This window comes from Mirounga angustirostris, unplaced genomic scaffold (genome assembly GCF_029215605.1).
Source record: "Mirounga angustirostris isolate CCGP_5_RB_7025 unplaced genomic scaffold, mMirAng1.0.hap1 SCAF_6, whole genome shotgun sequence".
Lineage (NCBI taxonomy): Eukaryota > Metazoa > Chordata > Mammalia > Carnivora > Phocidae > Mirounga > Mirounga angustirostris.
This window is the reverse complement of record NW_026991714.1, coordinates 126,570,945-126,588,711: the sequence shown is the minus strand read 5'-3', so window position 1 is coordinate 126,588,711 and position 17,767 is coordinate 126,570,945. Positions and strand designations below refer to the sequence as shown.

At 46.3% G+C, this 17,767-nt stretch overlaps 1 protein-coding gene across 1 annotated transcript in view; it reads right to left on the bottom strand.

Annotated features, from left to right (window-relative positions):
- Positions 1 to 17,767, bottom strand: part of ABCC2 (ATP binding cassette subfamily C member 2) — a 57,019-nt gene that overhangs the window by 24,626 nt on the left and 14,626 nt on the right. Inside the window, exons 4-15 of the mRNA XM_045878609.3 lie at positions 17,515 to 17,622; positions 17,022 to 17,077; positions 15,586 to 15,820; positions 13,119 to 13,273; positions 12,118 to 12,295; positions 8,723 to 8,977; positions 7,450 to 7,515; positions 5,360 to 5,497; positions 4,664 to 4,810; positions 2,962 to 3,049; positions 2,183 to 2,249; positions 210 to 336 (exon numbers count right to left, since the gene is read on the bottom strand). Coding sequence (XP_045734565.2) covers positions 210 to 336; positions 2,183 to 2,249; positions 2,962 to 3,049; positions 4,664 to 4,810; positions 5,360 to 5,497; positions 7,450 to 7,515; positions 8,723 to 8,977; positions 12,118 to 12,295; positions 13,119 to 13,273; positions 15,586 to 15,820; positions 17,022 to 17,077; positions 17,515 to 17,622 — 1,620 coding nt within the window. The remainder of the gene's footprint in view (positions 1 to 209; positions 337 to 2,182; positions 2,250 to 2,961; positions 3,050 to 4,663; positions 4,811 to 5,359; positions 5,498 to 7,449; positions 7,516 to 8,722; positions 8,978 to 12,117; positions 12,296 to 13,118; positions 13,274 to 15,585; positions 15,821 to 17,021; positions 17,078 to 17,514; positions 17,623 to 17,767) is intronic.

Here is a 17,767-nt window from a genome sequence, read left to right as displayed (position 1 = left end):
AGAATCTACCCCAGAGTCTGAGTCTATGTGTGGAGTGGGGCAAGAATCTACAGTTTACAAGTCTAACAAATGTCTCTAAGACCGCACCTACAGCAAAACAACAACAGTGGTTATCAGATTCTCCTCCTCAGAGCATTTTCCCAAACAAGAAAGCAGCACTAAGTGGCCCACATTTGAATGTCAGAACTCTTCTTGGCATCCTCTCTCACCTTGATGGTGATGTGCCCATGGACATTTTCCATTTCTCCCAGCATGGCTGACATCAAGGAGGACTTCCCAGAGCCCACAGTGCCTACCACAGCCACCAACTGGCCTGGCATAATGTCCAGGTTCACACTGAAAAAGAAGAGTATTTGAAGGAGATGAGGAGAGTTATTCAAGGGTAGTTCAGGCCACTTCTCAGACTATCCATGGGAAATCTGGTATTAGGAAATTTTCCCTCAAGATTGGAAAATTTGTCTTGTATATAGAAGACTCTGAAGTGTTTAATACTTTTTTTTTTAAGTTCTAAAGTGCTAGAGAGTAAATCCTAACTTACCCAACTATATAAGCTGTTTGTACCATTGTAGCTTTCAACTGGAAAAATTCTCTTAGCACCAACATGGTATCATTGAACAAGACCTTAATGGGAGTCTGGAGACTTGGGTTCGAGTCTCAACTCTGCTACTGCTAAGCTGTATGATCTTGGAAAGTCACTTCCTCTGGACTCTCATTTATGAGCTAATGGGGTTGGAATAGATCCGTGTTTCCCAAACTTGGCTATTCAATGAGAATAGCCATTCAGTGGGACACCTGCTGAAGGCACAGATTCCCTGCCCCGTCCCCTGGAGACCTGGCTGTGTCTGGCTGGGGAAGGGCACACACTGGGCGGGACTCCTAGAAACTCTGTGCCCACCCTATTTTTGAGTCCTAGAATATTTGGAACATCAGGAACTTCTTCACAATCTTTCTGAACCTGCCCATTGCTAGTATAAGTCTAGAAGAAGTTCAGCTCAAAGTGGGAGCTCTGTCCAGTCTTCTCTCTGCAAAGGGAGGCTTTCAGGTTGGGAGGGTTCAGAGGAGGGGCTCCTGGCCTGATGCCTCCTGGGGCAGGTTCCAGAATCCATATCAAAGCCTGTAGGAGGAATAAGAGAGAAGTGTGGCAAGTCCTAAGTGTAACAGGGAGAAGATAAGGTATGCTGATCTTTTGGGTTGGGAAGAAAGATCTGGCCTGCACAAGCTTCCTGGGGTATCATGTGTGCTTTGTTCAGTGGAGTTGGGTGTATGCTATGTATCTCACCCTGTATATACTATGTTTTCTCCTATCCAGACATCCCTATGATAAAGTTAAATTTATAAATTAGGCCCAGCAAGAGATTAACAATAACTAATAAGATGGAACAATTGGAACAATATACTGTCATAAAAGGTACGTGAATGTGGTCTTACTCTCTTGTGGTATTGCACTCACCCTTCTGATGATGATGCAAGAGGAGACAATGTCTATGTGAAGAGCTGAAGGGAGGTGAATGACGTAGGCATTGTGACCTAGCGTTAGGCCAAGACTGACCTTGTGACTGTTGGTCAGGAGGAGGATCACCTCCTTCCAGACCAAGGTTGACTGCAAGTAACCGAAACCACGGAGAACAAAAGTGTGGATAAGGGAACTCCTGGGCAAGGAGCAGCATGGCAAGAAAGGGCTGGCTTAGGGCAAAGGAGGTGGGATGTGGAAATGGGTTATTTAGATGTCAAACCTCAGATCTCAAGTTGAATCTTAGAGGCAACTCCCATTGTTCATTTTGGGGAAAGAAGCCATATTCTTGATTACTATTCTTGAACGAATGAATAAACTGAAGTGGGTTTCAGATTCTTGTGTGTATCCTTTACCACACCAGAGCCCCAGGCCACTTGCCAGCGCTGCGCTCCCTCCATCCACAATCCAGAGCACGAAAGCTTCGTGGGCTCTTTTGCTGGAGGTGCACAGTCCCACAGGAGGATGGCTGGTGGCAGAGGCCGTGATGGGGAAAGAGGCTCCGGAGTTTTGCCGTCAGCTCGTTCCTCTAGGGGTTTAGCCTGCACTGACCTCTAACTGAACGTGGGCACATGGCCCATTTCCCATGTGCCCTATTATGTGGACTTCCCCAAGAACAGGACTGGCAAGGAGAATCCTGAAGAACAGCAGGATAGAAAGGAGGCAACTCACTCTCGGATGGTGGCTTCTGAGTCCTGGTCCCAGGTAAAGGAGGCCTCTGAGAACTGCACTGCTTTGTCTGTGGGGAAGAAGGCCCTCTCTTTTAGTCAGACAGACGTCCCCATGTGTCTGTCTGCCCCTTCTCAGCTCTCATGTGTCCCTCCTCACTTCCTTCCGCGGCTCCTGAGATCAGCTATCAGGTGCTGGCCCCTCCATTAACAGGAGGCAAAGGAAAGCTCCCAGGGTGAGACCAAAAGTGGCCTGCCAACAAAGGCCCTTTTGCTCAGATGTCCAAGCCTGTTAGGAACCCAGATTCCTGAGTTGCAGACACTCTGGGTCCACTCTCGGGCGCTCTGTTGCCTAGTGTCCTAGTAAAAATCCCACCTCCAGATAGAAATCTGGCCACTCCCTGGACTCCAGACACACAGCTCGGTCCAGTTTGTGGCTGCCCCCAGTCCTCAGATCTTCAGAACCTGCGTATGTTCTTCCCTCCAGCCTACCTTCCCCAATTCACATGCTTGGCTCCATCCTGACTTTTGCGTTCTAGATCTTTTGTAGGACTTCCTGCTTATCCCCAGGGTAGCTGGCCCAGCTTTGTTTAGCAATCTGGCTGAGCATGTTGTTCTAAATGAAAACATCATTTAAGTAAAAACAGTAAGCTTATTATGCAAATGTCGGTTTAAGGTAAACCCTCTAGCTCTCCCTGTCAATCAGTTGGCTGCCACTAAGCCCCTGAATAGCAAAGTGCCAGTGCTGTGAAGAAGCTTGGGGAGCAACTTCAGAACTCTTACCAAAATTGCAGTCAAGGCGGCAAATGGCGGAGGGGTCCAAGTCATCCCCTCCCAGGTACTGTTCTAGCCGGTCTCTGGAAACGCTGGCCTAGAGCGGGACGCAAAGGAGCCGAAGAGTAAAATATCCATCGGCAAACACAAGCAGGGAGAGGATTTTGACTTTGTCATCGGCCCTGGATGTGGAAGCCGAGCGTCAACTTGCCGGGCTGCCTGCAGCTGATTCACCATATACCACAGCCAGCACCTCTGGACGCCCACCAACGACTCAGCCACCCCGCAGCCTCGGGGGACAGAGGGCCATTAAGATGTTCTGTGTCAGCCCTTTAGAAAACTCGGGGCTCAACTCTGTTGCCATTTCTCCAGTCTTTGGACCCAGTTCCAGAAACTGTCTTCTGCCTTCTTCTAAGACAAAAGCCTAACTTCTGTCTGGTTTTGATAACTGGGCCCCTGGGGTGCTCTTCTGTAAATGACTGAGTCCATGCCTTGGGCTCATCCGGGGTCCTAACCGAGCCACGACTGGGACCCTTTATAGAGGAATTGGCCATGGCACCACAGTGACCTTACAAATGTCCACACGGGCCAGGTTTAAACTGCAGCTGACCTAAGCATTGGCAGAACACCCTGTGGTCTCCTGAAACAGGAGAACTTGGGAGGATTCCCGGGAGGACATTTCTCACTTGCCTCCCTATCCCCAGGGAGCCTGCCAGGAGACGGTTTCTCATTGCCACCTGGGTTCTAGTGAAGTCGCGGACTCTGCCCTGCCGCCTCCTCTGAGCACAGCTGCTGCGTGGGTCAGCGCCTCAGACAGGAGCGCCCCACTGCCCGTGGTGCGTGGTCAGCTGGCCCCTTTCGTGTCAGGGTCAAACTGTGAGACAGGGAATGCGGGGAGCGGACACCTCTGCTGATCTTGCTTTTGCGATCTACGTGAGAAACTATCTGAATCTAAAATGAGCCTGCTGTTTCTTCATCAGCCAAACTGGTAGGCCTTTCTTAACACCCTCCAGGACAGGGAGGTCTTAAACTCATCATTCTTATGGCCTGAGCGGTCTGAAGGCAGCCAGCCCTGGGGTCGATGCACATCGCCACACTCCATCTTCCTGGCCCCCTCACTCTGGTCTGCCACCTGCCCCGTGAACATCCTCCTGAGGTCTGGTACCTGGTCCATCTCACTGACTGTGCTCATTTTTCAGGACCCCAACACTCCCTCTGGCCCATCCGAGGCCTCCTGAACTCCAAACTCAGTTTCTGACAGCTCGAAGCTCAAGAACTGCATTCGGTTTTACCACCACATGGCTTCATGCAGAGAGAATATTTTCTTCCCCTTCGTGCCATATTTCCTGAATGCTGTATAAATACCCCAAAGCCTTGGATAAATGTGGGGGAAACTGGGCTGGGAAAACGGCTTAGGAATGTTCCAGGTATCAGGGCTTGTCATCATCCTCTCACTAAATGCTTTCACAACTGTTGTCTCCCTGTGAGGTAGAGGAGATTGGTATGATTATCCCCATTTTATACTCAGATAAACTAGGGCTCAGACAGCTTGTGATTTTAATAAGATCAAACTTGGTCTCCAGAGACCAAACATCTCTCTAATTGAAAGTTCACCCACAGAAGCTAGAAGTGAGCTATGATAGGCCAGTCATTTTGGAATGCAAGGCTTTTAACCAGAGATAATCAGTTAGCAGTGAGAGATCCTACCCACCTGGAGAATGGAGGAGATTACCATGGGAAGCATGCTCAGGGGAAAACGCAGGATATTGAAGAGGGTGATGGAGGTGAAGGCCTTTTCTGCATCCAAAACATTATTGCTATCCACCAGAGCGTAAACTGAAAATGTGATCACAGACACCTGGAAAAGCAAGGTTATGAGGAATTAGTTCCTAAACAGGTCCAAGCAGCCTTATGCTTTCTCAGGAACAAAGTATATCAGAGTTGAAGGAGCCTTAGGGACGATTATCCCAACCTTCTTGTGTTACAGATGAGAAAACTGAGCCCAGAGAAGAGAAAATATCTTGCCTGGGGTCACAAGGTCGATTAACAGTATTGCTGGGACCATAGTTCGGGTCTCCCAGCTCCTATTTTGGTGTTCCTGCCTGCTCTAGACCCACACAGCCTCCTCAAGAAGAGAAGATACTCTCCTCTGCAAACCTTTGCTGGATACCACATTCATGTGGACTATCCTGGAGACTTGCTCTGGGCTGCCAGGCCACCAAACTGTACACCAGGGTGAAACTAGAGCTGGGGGCATAAGGTAGGAATAGCAGCTTCAGGAAGTTGAGGAGGGGGCAGAGCTCCCTGGATCTCAGGGTTAGGCCTACAGGCACTGGGCGGTCGGTCTATCAAGAACAGACCTTCCTCTTCAGGAAGCCCACCCAACCCATTGATTCCTGTTACTCACCAGGACTGGAGTTAAGTATAAGAGAAACACGATTACAGACTGCATCTGCCCAAAAGCCAGCAGGTTCTTGAGTTCTTTCTTCCGAAGTTCGTGAACTTGGTTTTTGAATGAAGGTTCCCAAGCAAAATATTTCAGGATCTAATAGGATAGAAAACAGCACAGCTCACACTGTTGTCCCACAAGGACACCAGGGAGGTCTCATCCACCCAGATTTTAGGCTATGTTCTCCAAACTGGGGGATGGAGGGTAGAAATCCAGATTATAAAGTATGATTATAGAAAGGTAGGTTGCATTTGTTGACAACCTGCTATGTACACAAACGATTTATACACATTATCTTACTCAATCCTTGTAACAACCTTAGTGTGATCAATTGTCCCAGTTTGCGTGGGTCTAAGGGGTTGCTCAGGACATGGGGCTCTCAGAGTGCTAAGCCCAGAAAGTTCTGGGCAAACCAGGGAGAGTCCCCTACTTTTGTAGAATTATTGTATCAATTTTAGTGATAAGGAAACAGGCTGAAGAAGCTAGTTAACTTGCTCAAAGTTACCAAGCTAGCAAGTGTTAGAGCTGAGACTCCAAGCCAGGGCTAGCTTTTCATTTTACTACATTTAGCAGAAAGGCATATCAGAGAAAGATCAGGGAGTTAAAAGAGGCCTCTGCATCACAACACGTGTGGGGATGAGCACTGGGTATTATATGCATCAAAAACTAATGATGTATTGTATGTCAAACATAATAATAAAAAAGAGGCCTCTGTTTCATTTTCAAAAAGTTTAGGGTAATGCTTAAATCCTTAAATTCAAAACAACACAAATATTAAAAAGTAACTTCTTGGTGACCTTTGCAGGAGGAAATGCACTATTTTGAAAACTGGCCAATGGCGGGAAAGAAGTCAGCGTTTATCCTGCCTATCCTGTACAGACCTTATTTTAGGGCAACCAACTAGATGACTAAGATACTTCTTCATTATAGAATTCCAGCTAATCAATGCCAAAGGAATAATAGAATTAAAATTTCACTCTTTTGCAACTCCTAGTAATAGATCAAGGCAACCAACTTTTTCATGACCGTTTTCAACCTTGGCTGCATATTAGAATCTCTTGGGGAGCTTTAGAAATATATATATGCCTAGGCCTCAACCCCAGAGAGTCTAATTTAAATGGTTTGAATTAGGGCTCAAGCCTCAGTGGGTTTTACAAACTTCCCAGGGGGTCAAAATGTGCTGCCCAGGGCCATAAATGACCGCTCTAGGTGAGAAAGAATGGCAGGAAGCCTAATAAGGGGTCAATCAGGCTGACCACACCTGGACCCCCTGCAGAGTACCACCTGAAAGTATCCTTCCTCCCGAGCCCCACTGAACAAACAAAACCAACAAAAAACTTATCTAATCAAGCCTCTGGATCTGATCACTGATTTGTAAGAAATACAGGAAATAAGACAACCTTGTTTCTCCAATAGGACCAAAAAAGATTAAAATTAAAAAAAAAATCAACAAAGGGAGTCTATTGTAGATTAAAAGCACTATCATATGCCACGTGTGGACATTTTTTGGATCCTTATTCCAATGAACTCATAGCAAACAAATGACATAGGAGGCAATTAGGAAAATTTAATGGTACCAAAAAATGACTAATTTTTTTTTTTAGGTGTGAAAATGGTATTGTGGTTATTTTAAAAAATAAAGTCTTTTAGAAACACATACAATGCATTTATGAATGAAATGACAAGATATCTGGGATCTGCTCTAAGTATCACCTAGCAGAGCATGAAGAGGGTACACAGATGAAACAAGTTAGATCATGCTGATAATTGTTAGACATGGGTGAGAAGTCCGTGGGGTTAATCAGATCATTCTCTCTACTTCTGTGTGCGTTTGACAGTTTCTACAGTAAAACATAAAAACAAAACAAACCATTGAAGGTAAATGATACAGAAATCAAGATTCGAAAGAGGGCCTGAAACAGCTAGGAGGAGAAGCCGGAGACCTGGATACTTGTGGGCAGATGAGTGGGGGGGGGGAGGTCCTGCAACGCGAACCCACTGCTGCTGCCATTTTACACGGAGGGCCATCCTCCCGCCGGGCTTCTCACCTTTATCCCACTGAGAATTTCATTCATGATCTTTAACCGTTTGTCTTTGTTCTTCATATTTTTTACCTGCCAGGACAAAGTAAAACAAAACACACTTCCTCGTGAGAGGGTCCAGATTTGGCACAAATGCTAGGTCGTGCTGGCGGCACTGTGGATGTCACTTGGTAGGAACTTGAGGTGCCGAGTGATGGGATGCGTCTCTCCCCCACCCTCCTCTTTGCCCAGGCTGCTCCTGTCAACCCCGTCTTCGTTCTGATCCTTAAAACGTGCCAAGTTCATTTCCACCCCCACAGGCTTGGCCTGGCTTGGCCTCTTCCCAGGGTGTACTTCCCGAGGCTCGCTCCTTCATAGTCTGGCTCCTGCTCTCGGAGTTGAGCTCAAAGGTACCCTCCTCACAAGGCTTCCCTGACCCTGTAATCTAAAACCACCACCCACTCACGTGCTGTCCTGTCACCCTATTTCATTTTCTTCATAGTACTTATCATGACCCGATAGTTTTCTTGTGTACTTCTGTTGACGGCTTGACTCCCCACCCCACGGAGAATGTAAGCTCCACAAGAGCAAAAGCATCCTCTAATTTGCTGCCATATTCCCAGAATAATATGTACAATAAATTTTTTAAAAAGAATTATTTGTAACTAAAGGAATGCAAAGTGAATGAGTGACTATATCACGTACACCATCAAGTCCTCCCACCCAACCTATGATTTCTGGCAGATCAAAGGACTGTCCACAGGGAGCCCTGCCCCCTGTAGTAGCAGGGCTGATTGCCAGGATTTAGGCTTAAAGTTTGGGTAACTCATGCATCTGCTCTGTATGATTGGTTTGTACTGCTATGATGGCGAAACAGGGCCAATCACCAGAACTCTAAGAACAGCCCTGGGGTACCCAGCTGCCTCAGTCAGTGAAGTGTACAACTCTTGAACTCAGGGTTGTGGGTTTGAGCCCCACGTTGGGTGTAGACATTCCTTAATTTTTTTTTTTTTTTTAAAGACGCCCAGCAGAGCAGGGTAGAAGAGTTATGTGCAGGGTCCCTGGGCAGCTCTCCCCTCTCTAATTAGGCTCTGCCCTCTCCTATGAATAAAGATGGAGTATATAAACCTGAAGAGTGGCCAAAAGATAAAAGGGAAGATGGAGTAGGCCATGTTCATGTGGGATAGTGGAACATCTTCTATCAGCTTTGCCTGCCCAAACGCCCAAGAATTAGAGTAAGCCAAAGACTTTAGACTTTGAAGAAGGCGTGTATATCCCCAGGGTGACTCGGTTTCTTTACCTGAATAGCTCTACTCTTGGCAGCAAGTATCGCATTAACTGGAATTAGGAGTACCATCACCCCAACACCTGCCAAGATGGAGGGTCCCAGCTCTGCCCATAGGAAGTAGATAGATAAAGTAATCTGCAGAACATCTGACCACAGCAGATGAAAGTAGCTAGTCACATCCATGAGCTTCTGGGCATCCACAGACATCAGGTTCACTGTTTCTCCAATGGTGTACTGCTTCCTGGCCTGGTTGGATAGGGTCAGCGCCTATAGATAAAGATTGGAATTGGGATTTATGGACAAGGCCAACGAAAATGGGGAATAAAAAGGAAACTCGGGAAGTGAGAACACAATAGAAGGATGGTCTCCATATGGACACAACTTTTCCCAGGGGCTCTGCCTTCTTGCCTCCAAATCTTACACACAGCATTCTCTCGTTCTTGACTACTTTTTCAGGTTATTCCCACTTCCTTGAACCCCTTGCCACCCCCTCTCCAACACACACATTTCTTTGCTCAGAAAATTCCTTTTTTTTTTTTTTTTAAGATTTTATTTATTTGACAGAGACACAGAGAGAGAGGGAACACAAGCAGGGGGAGTGGGAGAGGGAGAAGCAGGCTTCCCGCTGAGCAGGGAGCCCGACGCGGGGCTCGATCCCAGGACCCTGGGATCATGACCTGAGCCGAAGGCAGACGCTTAACGACTGAGCCACCCAGGCACCCCCAGAAAATTCCTATTCTTTAGTGTCAGTTTAGATGGAATTTATTCAGAGAAGACTTCCCCAGACTCCCAAGTTTGGGTTAGATGCCAGGACCTCCTGTGTACTCCCAGAACATTCTGGGCTTACCTTGGTCATTGCATTCATCACACTGAACTGTAATTGTTTCATTTTTCTACTCCACCAGATGTAAACTCTGTGGGGACAAGGGCTACATCTGTTCATTTCACTACTATATCACATGGCACACAGTAGGGCATCAGATTCTGAAGGATGACAGGAAGGGAGAAATCACGTATTGATTCTGGCCCTTCAGACTTTGGGTATGGCAGTGTTATTTGGAGTCATGTTCTTATGAGGAAGCTGCAACCATTTCCAAGAAGGACAGAGATCTCAGAATGAAGAGGAGAACTGCAGGTTCACACATTTGAAGCAGAACAATTTGTTTATTGTCAGGAATTTGCAGGCAATATCTAGATGCTGAATCATATAGCATGGGCTCCTGCTTTCATGTTAGATCAAAAGACTGATCTCCACAGGTCTGTCACTTACAACAATGCCTTGCACAAATGCACCCAGCCAAGAGACTTAGGGCCGGGGCACTGAAACCAGTTCACACCATGCTCACCAAACCACCACCTGGCATGGGCTACATCTTCCTAGAAGAAGGAGAGCCTTCTAATTCCCACAAAAGATAGTGTGTGGACTAGGGGTGGTCCTAGGGATCCACCTCCATCCTCTTCCTAGAAGCTCTACTGTCATCTTAATCCACCAAGACATGCTTCTTTGGAACATAACAGGATTCTTGGTTATACGGTAAAATGAGGGAAATTCCCCGAAATGTTAGGCCACTAAGGTTTTAGAGACATCAGTCCACTGCTATGTCTCCCTTTTGGTATGGGAGAGCAAAAACACCCCCTTCCCCAAAACAAACCAAAAAGCCAAAAAAATTATCCTTCAAGGTCATCATTTTTCTATTCTCAATAAAAATCTCAATACAGTAGAAAGGACATTAATTTAGTGCCAGGAGCCCTTATCTGAGGGCAAGACCTGGTTATGTGATTGTAGGTATTGAAATGACCTAAGCCTTACTTCTCTGTAAAATAGGGAGAATGCAGTTACTTCACAGGGCCATGAATTGATAATCGATATAAAAAAATGTTTCATAGCATTTCATAAATGAAGCATTGTCTAAACATAGGAAATCAATTTTCAATTCTTGGTAGCGATATTTATTTGAATGAAAGTCTAATAGGGTTCCATTTTACAAATTCTTTATGGATTGTAACAGTTGTAAAACTTGGCATATATTAAGAATCAAAAATAGTGGGAATGAATCACCACAACTGTAAAAGTGTACATTCACAGAAATGGCTGATATAGCCTAGTTAGGGACCCTGTATCCTGCAAACAAGTAGAAATCCAGTATCTCCAAAAGAAATAAGGGGATTAAAAACCAGCCGTGGGGGGGGGGGAGGGGGGGTGGCGGTGGTGGGGAGAGACAAATTCCAGTGTGAGGCTACTCAGGAGTTCAAAAGACTGGACCAGACTTCTGATCTAAAGACATTTTGGACTACCTGTCTGGGTCTCTGGATGAGTCAACATCTGCTCAGGGAAGACAATGACACATTAGTTTTAACAGACAAATGCAAAGGAGAAAACCAGGAACCATCATAGAGAAATCACTATGATGGAACACTCTAATGGTCCAAGAAAGAGAGGAAGAAAACGCAATTGGTGTTTAATGTTCTATTCTATAAAAAGTCCTAGCTCCTCGTGTATGAATTTTTTCCTCAGGCTTGTAGTCACTGACGGTAACTCCTCTATTCTCATTTCTTTTTATTTATTTTTTATTGAGATAGGATTGATTCTATTTTCAAGGGACAAAATGATATTTCACCTTGAATCTAGGACATAAGGAAAATACAGTGGCTCTGAGAAAGTTAAATGTTAAAAGCAAACATCAGAGGGAAGATTAGCAAAATCATCATATAGAAATGGGAAAGTTCCCAAGTCTGCAGAACTCAGTAACCAGAGAGCATGTGTTTACAAAGTGAAAAAATGAGTCAGGCAGTCAGGCAGAGAAGGGGTGGGCAGATGCTAAAGATTAGAAAAAGCAGTCTCTAGGCAAAAGTGGGTCCGGGGAGATGGAGCCCTGGCCCACAGAGCATTCTAGTCTATGGCAAAATTGTCACCGAGATGGATGCACGAAGTCTTACGAACCCAGTTTCATGTAGTATCCAGTTTAAATGTTGGTGGTTTTAAGAGTTTGCCATGGGTCAGCTTCGTTTCTGATCTTGCATTCTTTCCAATTTTAGTACATGTGCTGCCAAAGGGAGCACTCTAATCTTACATCTTTTCCAACGTGTTCTCACTTTGTCAAGAGAGGCAAGAAGAGAGGGACAGGTATGCAAGCCTTCAAGGCTGAAAGGCAGATCCAGGGCGGAGACCAGCTTGCCGGGTTTCCTCTGGAGTACATCCTCCCCTGCGTCCCTGAACACACACATGCCCTAGGCCTGTGAATCCACTTTTCCACAGTTTGCAAAGAAAAATCCAAAGGAGGCTATCTGGTTCGTCAGAATCAAGTGTTAAGATCAGTTATCACTTCCATCAAATCTTTCTCGGGCTTGGAATAAATGCTCGCATTTAAGGGGATTTTCTTCAGTGAGGTCTGACGCAAGCCACTCACCTTCCTATATATGGACGCCATGACGGTTGTCCGTACGGAGACACCCAGCCTGAAGCACATTTGAAAGTAGCACTGAAGGCAAAGAGACTGGATGAGGGCCACAACAAAGAAGAGGACTGAATAGAGATATGCGGTCCACACATGTGCGTCTCGGTCATTTGTGAAGGAGATCAGCAATCTGCCCAAACAAAACCAAGTCATTGCTGCCCGTCAGGTCTCCAAGGACTCTTCACACTCTCCATGCACAGCCGGCTACCCTACCCCTGCCCTGTAGTTAACAAAAGTGACCAGAATTGTCCAAAGCTGTTGGAAGACCTGAACTCCACAGTTGTGTCAGTGCTCTTGCTTTTGCTTACAGGGCTGGCAGCAAGCAGCAAAAGGTTCGAGTTGATGACCCATGGCTGTGAGCCGGATAATGAATGAAATGCTCCTCGCACATGCTGCTGCAGGGCTTTGGCCCTGCCTTCCCCCGCCCCCTGGTGAAAGAAGTTGTGTGGGAGAAGTGGATATGTTCTTGGACAAATCAAGCCTGAAAAGTAATTAAGACATGTATCCAATGCAAGTTAGAACTTCCCATAGAGGAGAATTCATCCCAGAGATTCCAGCAGACTGTGAAGTCTTGTTATGATTAAGCTGAACCTCCCACCGAAGGCTGCGGCTGTAGAGATGGGGTTACAGACACCAGGTACGAGGCTCTCTTGCGTTGTGCTGCCCGCCTCTTGGGCATGGCTCCTCCCTTATCAGTTCTGTTTAACAAGAGCTCCTAACAAGTATCTGGCTTCCTGGGAGGGAAGGGATGTAGAAACGAGGGAAGACCTAGCATTTTAGATGCTGAAAATTGCCTTGTGCTTTTCATGAACACACGATAAGGTGGAAGAATATTATCAGCATTTTAAACAATGGGAATTGAATAATAAGCTCCTGCCTGCATATCCAAGGGGCCAGCAAGGAGGAGAGTGGCAGAGGAGGCCCTGAAGGGAGAGCCAAGGCCCAGGACTCACTTCAGCAGCTGAGGACTCAGAAACATGAGGAGGTCATGCACCAGCTTCAGGAGGAATGATTTCAAGAGCATGATGTAGAAAGTCTTGAAGAGAGTCTTGACCAACCAGGACTTGGGAAAGTCTTCTGTGGTCCCAGACTTCTTTTTAACTTCTTCCTAGGTATAAAACCAAACACCAACAGAGCTTACAGAGCCATGTGGTGTAAAACTTTGTCTTGCACTGCTCGGCTCCAGAGTGTTAAGCCCCCGAGTCCTGTTGCTTTCTTTGTACAGAGTTTGGTCTTCTCACTGCCTGGTCACCACCCACCCTTTCAGCTGCCATCACTGGTTCCTTTCCCCCACCCTGATACTCCTAATCTATTTTGGGTGAGAAAACCAGACCACTAAGCTGGTGAGAATACCACATCAAGACAAAACAAAACAAAGAATAGACCCTAAGTAGGGGGCCTGCAGGGTAATCCCAGAGACTGAAAGGCATGGACATGAGGATACGTATTTTTGATACTCAGAGCCTTTTTGTTTGTTTCTGCTTGTGGTTGTTGTGGGATGTTATGGGTTGAATTATGTGCCCCCAAAAGATGCTGAAACCCTTACCCCCAGTACCTCAGAATGTGCCTTTATTTGGAAATATGGTCTCTGCAGATGTAATCAAGCTGAGGTCCTTAGGGTGGGCCCTAGTCCAATAGGACTGGTGTCTTTATAAGAGAAGAGCCTCAGAGCCAGAGAGAAGATGGCCAGAGATTGGAGCGATGCCTCCACAAGCCAAAGAACAGCCCAACTAGAAGGCAAGAGAAGCAAGGAAGGTTTCTGCCCTCCGGGTTTTGGAAGGAGCGTGGCCCTGCTGATACTTTGATTTGGGGCTTCTGGCTTCCTACCTGTGAAACAGCACATTTGTTTCAAGCCCTGCCGCTAGCGGTCCTTTGTGAGGGCACAACTTCCACTGTCCCATCTGAGCATCCAGTACTGGGGCATTCCTGCTCCCTCACCAGCCTCTTCCTCTTCCTGTGATCTGGCCTCTTCATTACGTTCTCCAGGGGCCCATCAGGCCTCCAATTCAGCTTCTCAGCCTTAGTTTCCAGATTTTTCTACCAGTGACATCCTCTTGTAACTTTGTCACTGAGACCCCATCTGATCAGTCTCTCTTGCCCGGGCAACTGCCCCAGCCTGCCCCCCAGTTTCTACTCTTGCACCCCAACCATCTGTCCTCCTGGCGGCAGCCCAAACATGCTTTTAAAAGTACAAATCTGATCCCATTACTCTTCTGTTCAAAACCTTCCACTGGCTTCCCATCCTTCGTAAAATAAAACCCAGACTCCTTACCATGGTCCACAAGGGTCTACACAGCACGGTCCCTATCCACTGCCCTGAGCACCCCCTACTCAGCCTCTCTGTCCATGCCCCAGGACCTTCTTGCAGTTCTCTGAACAAACTGTGTTCCCTTAGCCTCACACCACTGCTCCCTTGGACGGGATTACACTGCCTTCTTTTTTTTTTTTAAGATTTTATTTATTTATTTGACAGAGAGAGAGAGATAGCGAGAGCAGGAACACAAGCAGGGGGAGTGGGAGAGGGAAAAGCAAGCTTCCCGTGGAGCAGGGAGCCAACGCAGGGCTCGATCCCAGGACCCTGGGATCATGAGCTGAGCCGAAGGCAGACGCTTAACAACTGAGCCACCCAGGCGCCCCTACACTGCCTTCTGATGGTCCCCCAGGTGGGCTCTTCTCAGACTTTGGGTCTCTGCTCAAGTGACACCTCCTCTGAGTGACACCACTCTGAGTCTCTCCTATGACCCTAAAGGCACTTCACTGCAAAGACATTAACATGTTTTATACATTCTTAATAACATGTATTACTCTTAGAGAGTAACCTGTATTGGTTTATTATTTCCCAGCTCTCTAAAGAGGACTCTTTCAGGCTATTCCTTGTACCCAGTGCCCAGAATAGTCTGACACTTGGTACTTAATACTTTTGAGTGAATAAATAAGTAAATTAGCTGCTAGTGCTAAAGCCCACCAAAGTGCAACTTCTGGTAATGCTAAGGTACTATTTTTCTTTTTTTTTTTTTTCAGATTATTTGACAGAGAGAGAAAGAGAGGCAGAGGAAGAGGGAGAAGCAGGCTCCCCGCTGAGCAGGGAGCCCGATGCGGGACTCGATCCCAGGACCCTGGGATCATGACCTGAGCCGAAGGCAGATGCTCAATGGACTGAGCCACCCAGGTGCCCCCTATTTTTCTATTTTTAAAGATATGGAAAATTTCAAATATACCCCAAAAGAGAGAGAATAGCACATTCTACCCAAATGTATCCATCACTAAGGTATTATTAGTATTATAGCTACTACAAATAACATAAAATGCACTGCAGTGTATACAGGGCTATCAAAATATAAGGACAGAATCACTAGGACACGGATATCCTCATGCCTGAAACCTAGAGCACATTCACACAGACACTGATGGAAATGTTACCAGGACAATGATATCTTGGCTTTGACTCTGATTCTTGTTCAAGCCACGCAGCCCATCTCCAGAGGCCCTCCAGGCCTTCCTCCGCTGCCGTCCCTGGAGCGCCTTCCTGGCCTTCTGCAGCTCTCCTACCATATGTTTTTCAAACGTGCTGACCAGTGCCTTGGTTTTAATCTCTTCATCAACATCCCAGACATCTTCAAGTGTCAGAGGTTGCTTGTAGCCTTTCATAATGATGCTGGAACCAGAGCGATCAACAGGCTGAGACCCTACAGGCTGGGTCAGGGGCAGTCCCCTTGCTGCTTCTGTCAAAACCTGCCCCCCCGCCTCAGTTCAGAGATGGAGGGACAAAGGATGGGAGGAGGCCCATTGCTCCATCTCCTGGCCCTTTACACTTGACAGAGGCGTGGGGAGGGCGGAAAACCGATGGGAGAGGTGATGGAATGTGGAATAAGACGAGAAGGGCAAGAGGAGCAGTGCGACTGAATTAAAAGCCAAAAGAGCATCACGTCCTCCTGCCCCTTCCTCCTCGAACACTGGCTGCCTCTCTGCATCGGCATCTCCCTGAGGGGCCTTCACGATGCCTTTAAGGAACTGAGCAGCCCTGGAGGCCTCCTCTATGCTCTCTCTCTAGATCAGGGCCCACCAACCTGGTGTTTGAGAACATGGATACAAAATAAATTACATCTTTATTTTCACCAGCTTCTAACTGAAATCTAGCCTTTCCTTAGAACATGAATGGAGGCAACCAGACAGCTGGAAACAGGACTGCACGTTCCTCTGACACCAGGGGACACCACAGTGTTTTCATGGTACATGTACACTCAGGGCTACTTTGAGATTGTGGTCATTATTAGCCCTATCGCTCCTTCACTAGATCTCGTCATTTAACATGTGTGTAAAGAAGCGCTTGGGTTACATCACAAATTTGTTTCTGTTTTTTTTTTTAATTTAAGTGATTTTATTTCAATATATTTGGTTTCCTTTGTAACCTGTGTCTTTTTCTTTATGTGCTGAAATCATTATCTGAGAAGGGGTTCACAGGCAGTACCAGCTGCCAAGGGATCCATAGAACTGCAAAGGCCAAGAGAGCTTGCTGCAGATCCTTTGGTAGCCCAGGCCAGCTGGTGCATCTCTTACCCTTCGAATTGTGACACACTGCCTACCCCCAAACGTCCCTCTTCTTATCCTTCTGCCTTTTTCCTAACATCCTTCCTTTTCCCCATGGAACCCCCAGGCCACCAAGAGCAAAGCCCCCTCCACCCTCTCCTCCACATCTCAGTCTGAAATAAATAGATCTATTAAGTCAACATTCTCAGACTCCAAGTAGAGGAGAAATGGAGGCCTTGGGAAGCATTTTTTAAAATTAATAATTCCATCACTTTCAGAAGAATGAGGGGGTAGGGATAGGGACAACCCACACTCCAGGCATTTCTTACCTGTCATACCAACTAAATGTAATGCTACTCAGAAATGAGGCTGTGAATGATGGATTCTGCAAGACACACACACACACACACAAAATCAAAAAGTAAATCAGCTTGAAACAGGAACTTTGTGGGACTCTAAAATTGGAAACTGACTTTTTCTAGGTATGCTTTGCTAAAAAGTAGACATAAGACTGAAGTAGACTGAATGACATAGGTTTATCTGGAGACCCTAAAGTCACCAGGAAAAATAAGATTTTCTGGCATAGATAGGTGAATGAATTGTCCAGGCTGAAGATTGGCAGGTCAATGTAAAAGTATTTCCATACTCATAAAAGAGTATTTCTGTACGCTAGCCACTTTGGTTTCCTTAAGCCATAAATGGTCCACACGGCTATATTCTGGGCTAGTGGGACCCCCATGAGGCCTAGGCATCTCAAAGTTACATGTGTCAAAATACCATCCAATGAAATAATACATGAGATGGGCATATTTAGAATCTCACAGTTGATGAGGCATCTTTTTCTGAAAATGCTGAAAGGATCAGGATCAGGATCTGCAGTGCATAGCAGATGAAGAACAGGCAGGAATAGGCCAGGTTAGAACTGCTGCCCTATGGGGAGGAAAAACAACAACAAAAAACAAAGAAAATGAGCCTTTTTCCAAATTAAGTCTAAATGGCCCACATAGGTCAATGCTTGTGATTGAAGCCTATCATCAAATCCCCTAAACAAGTTCTATCCCAGAGTTCAACGGAC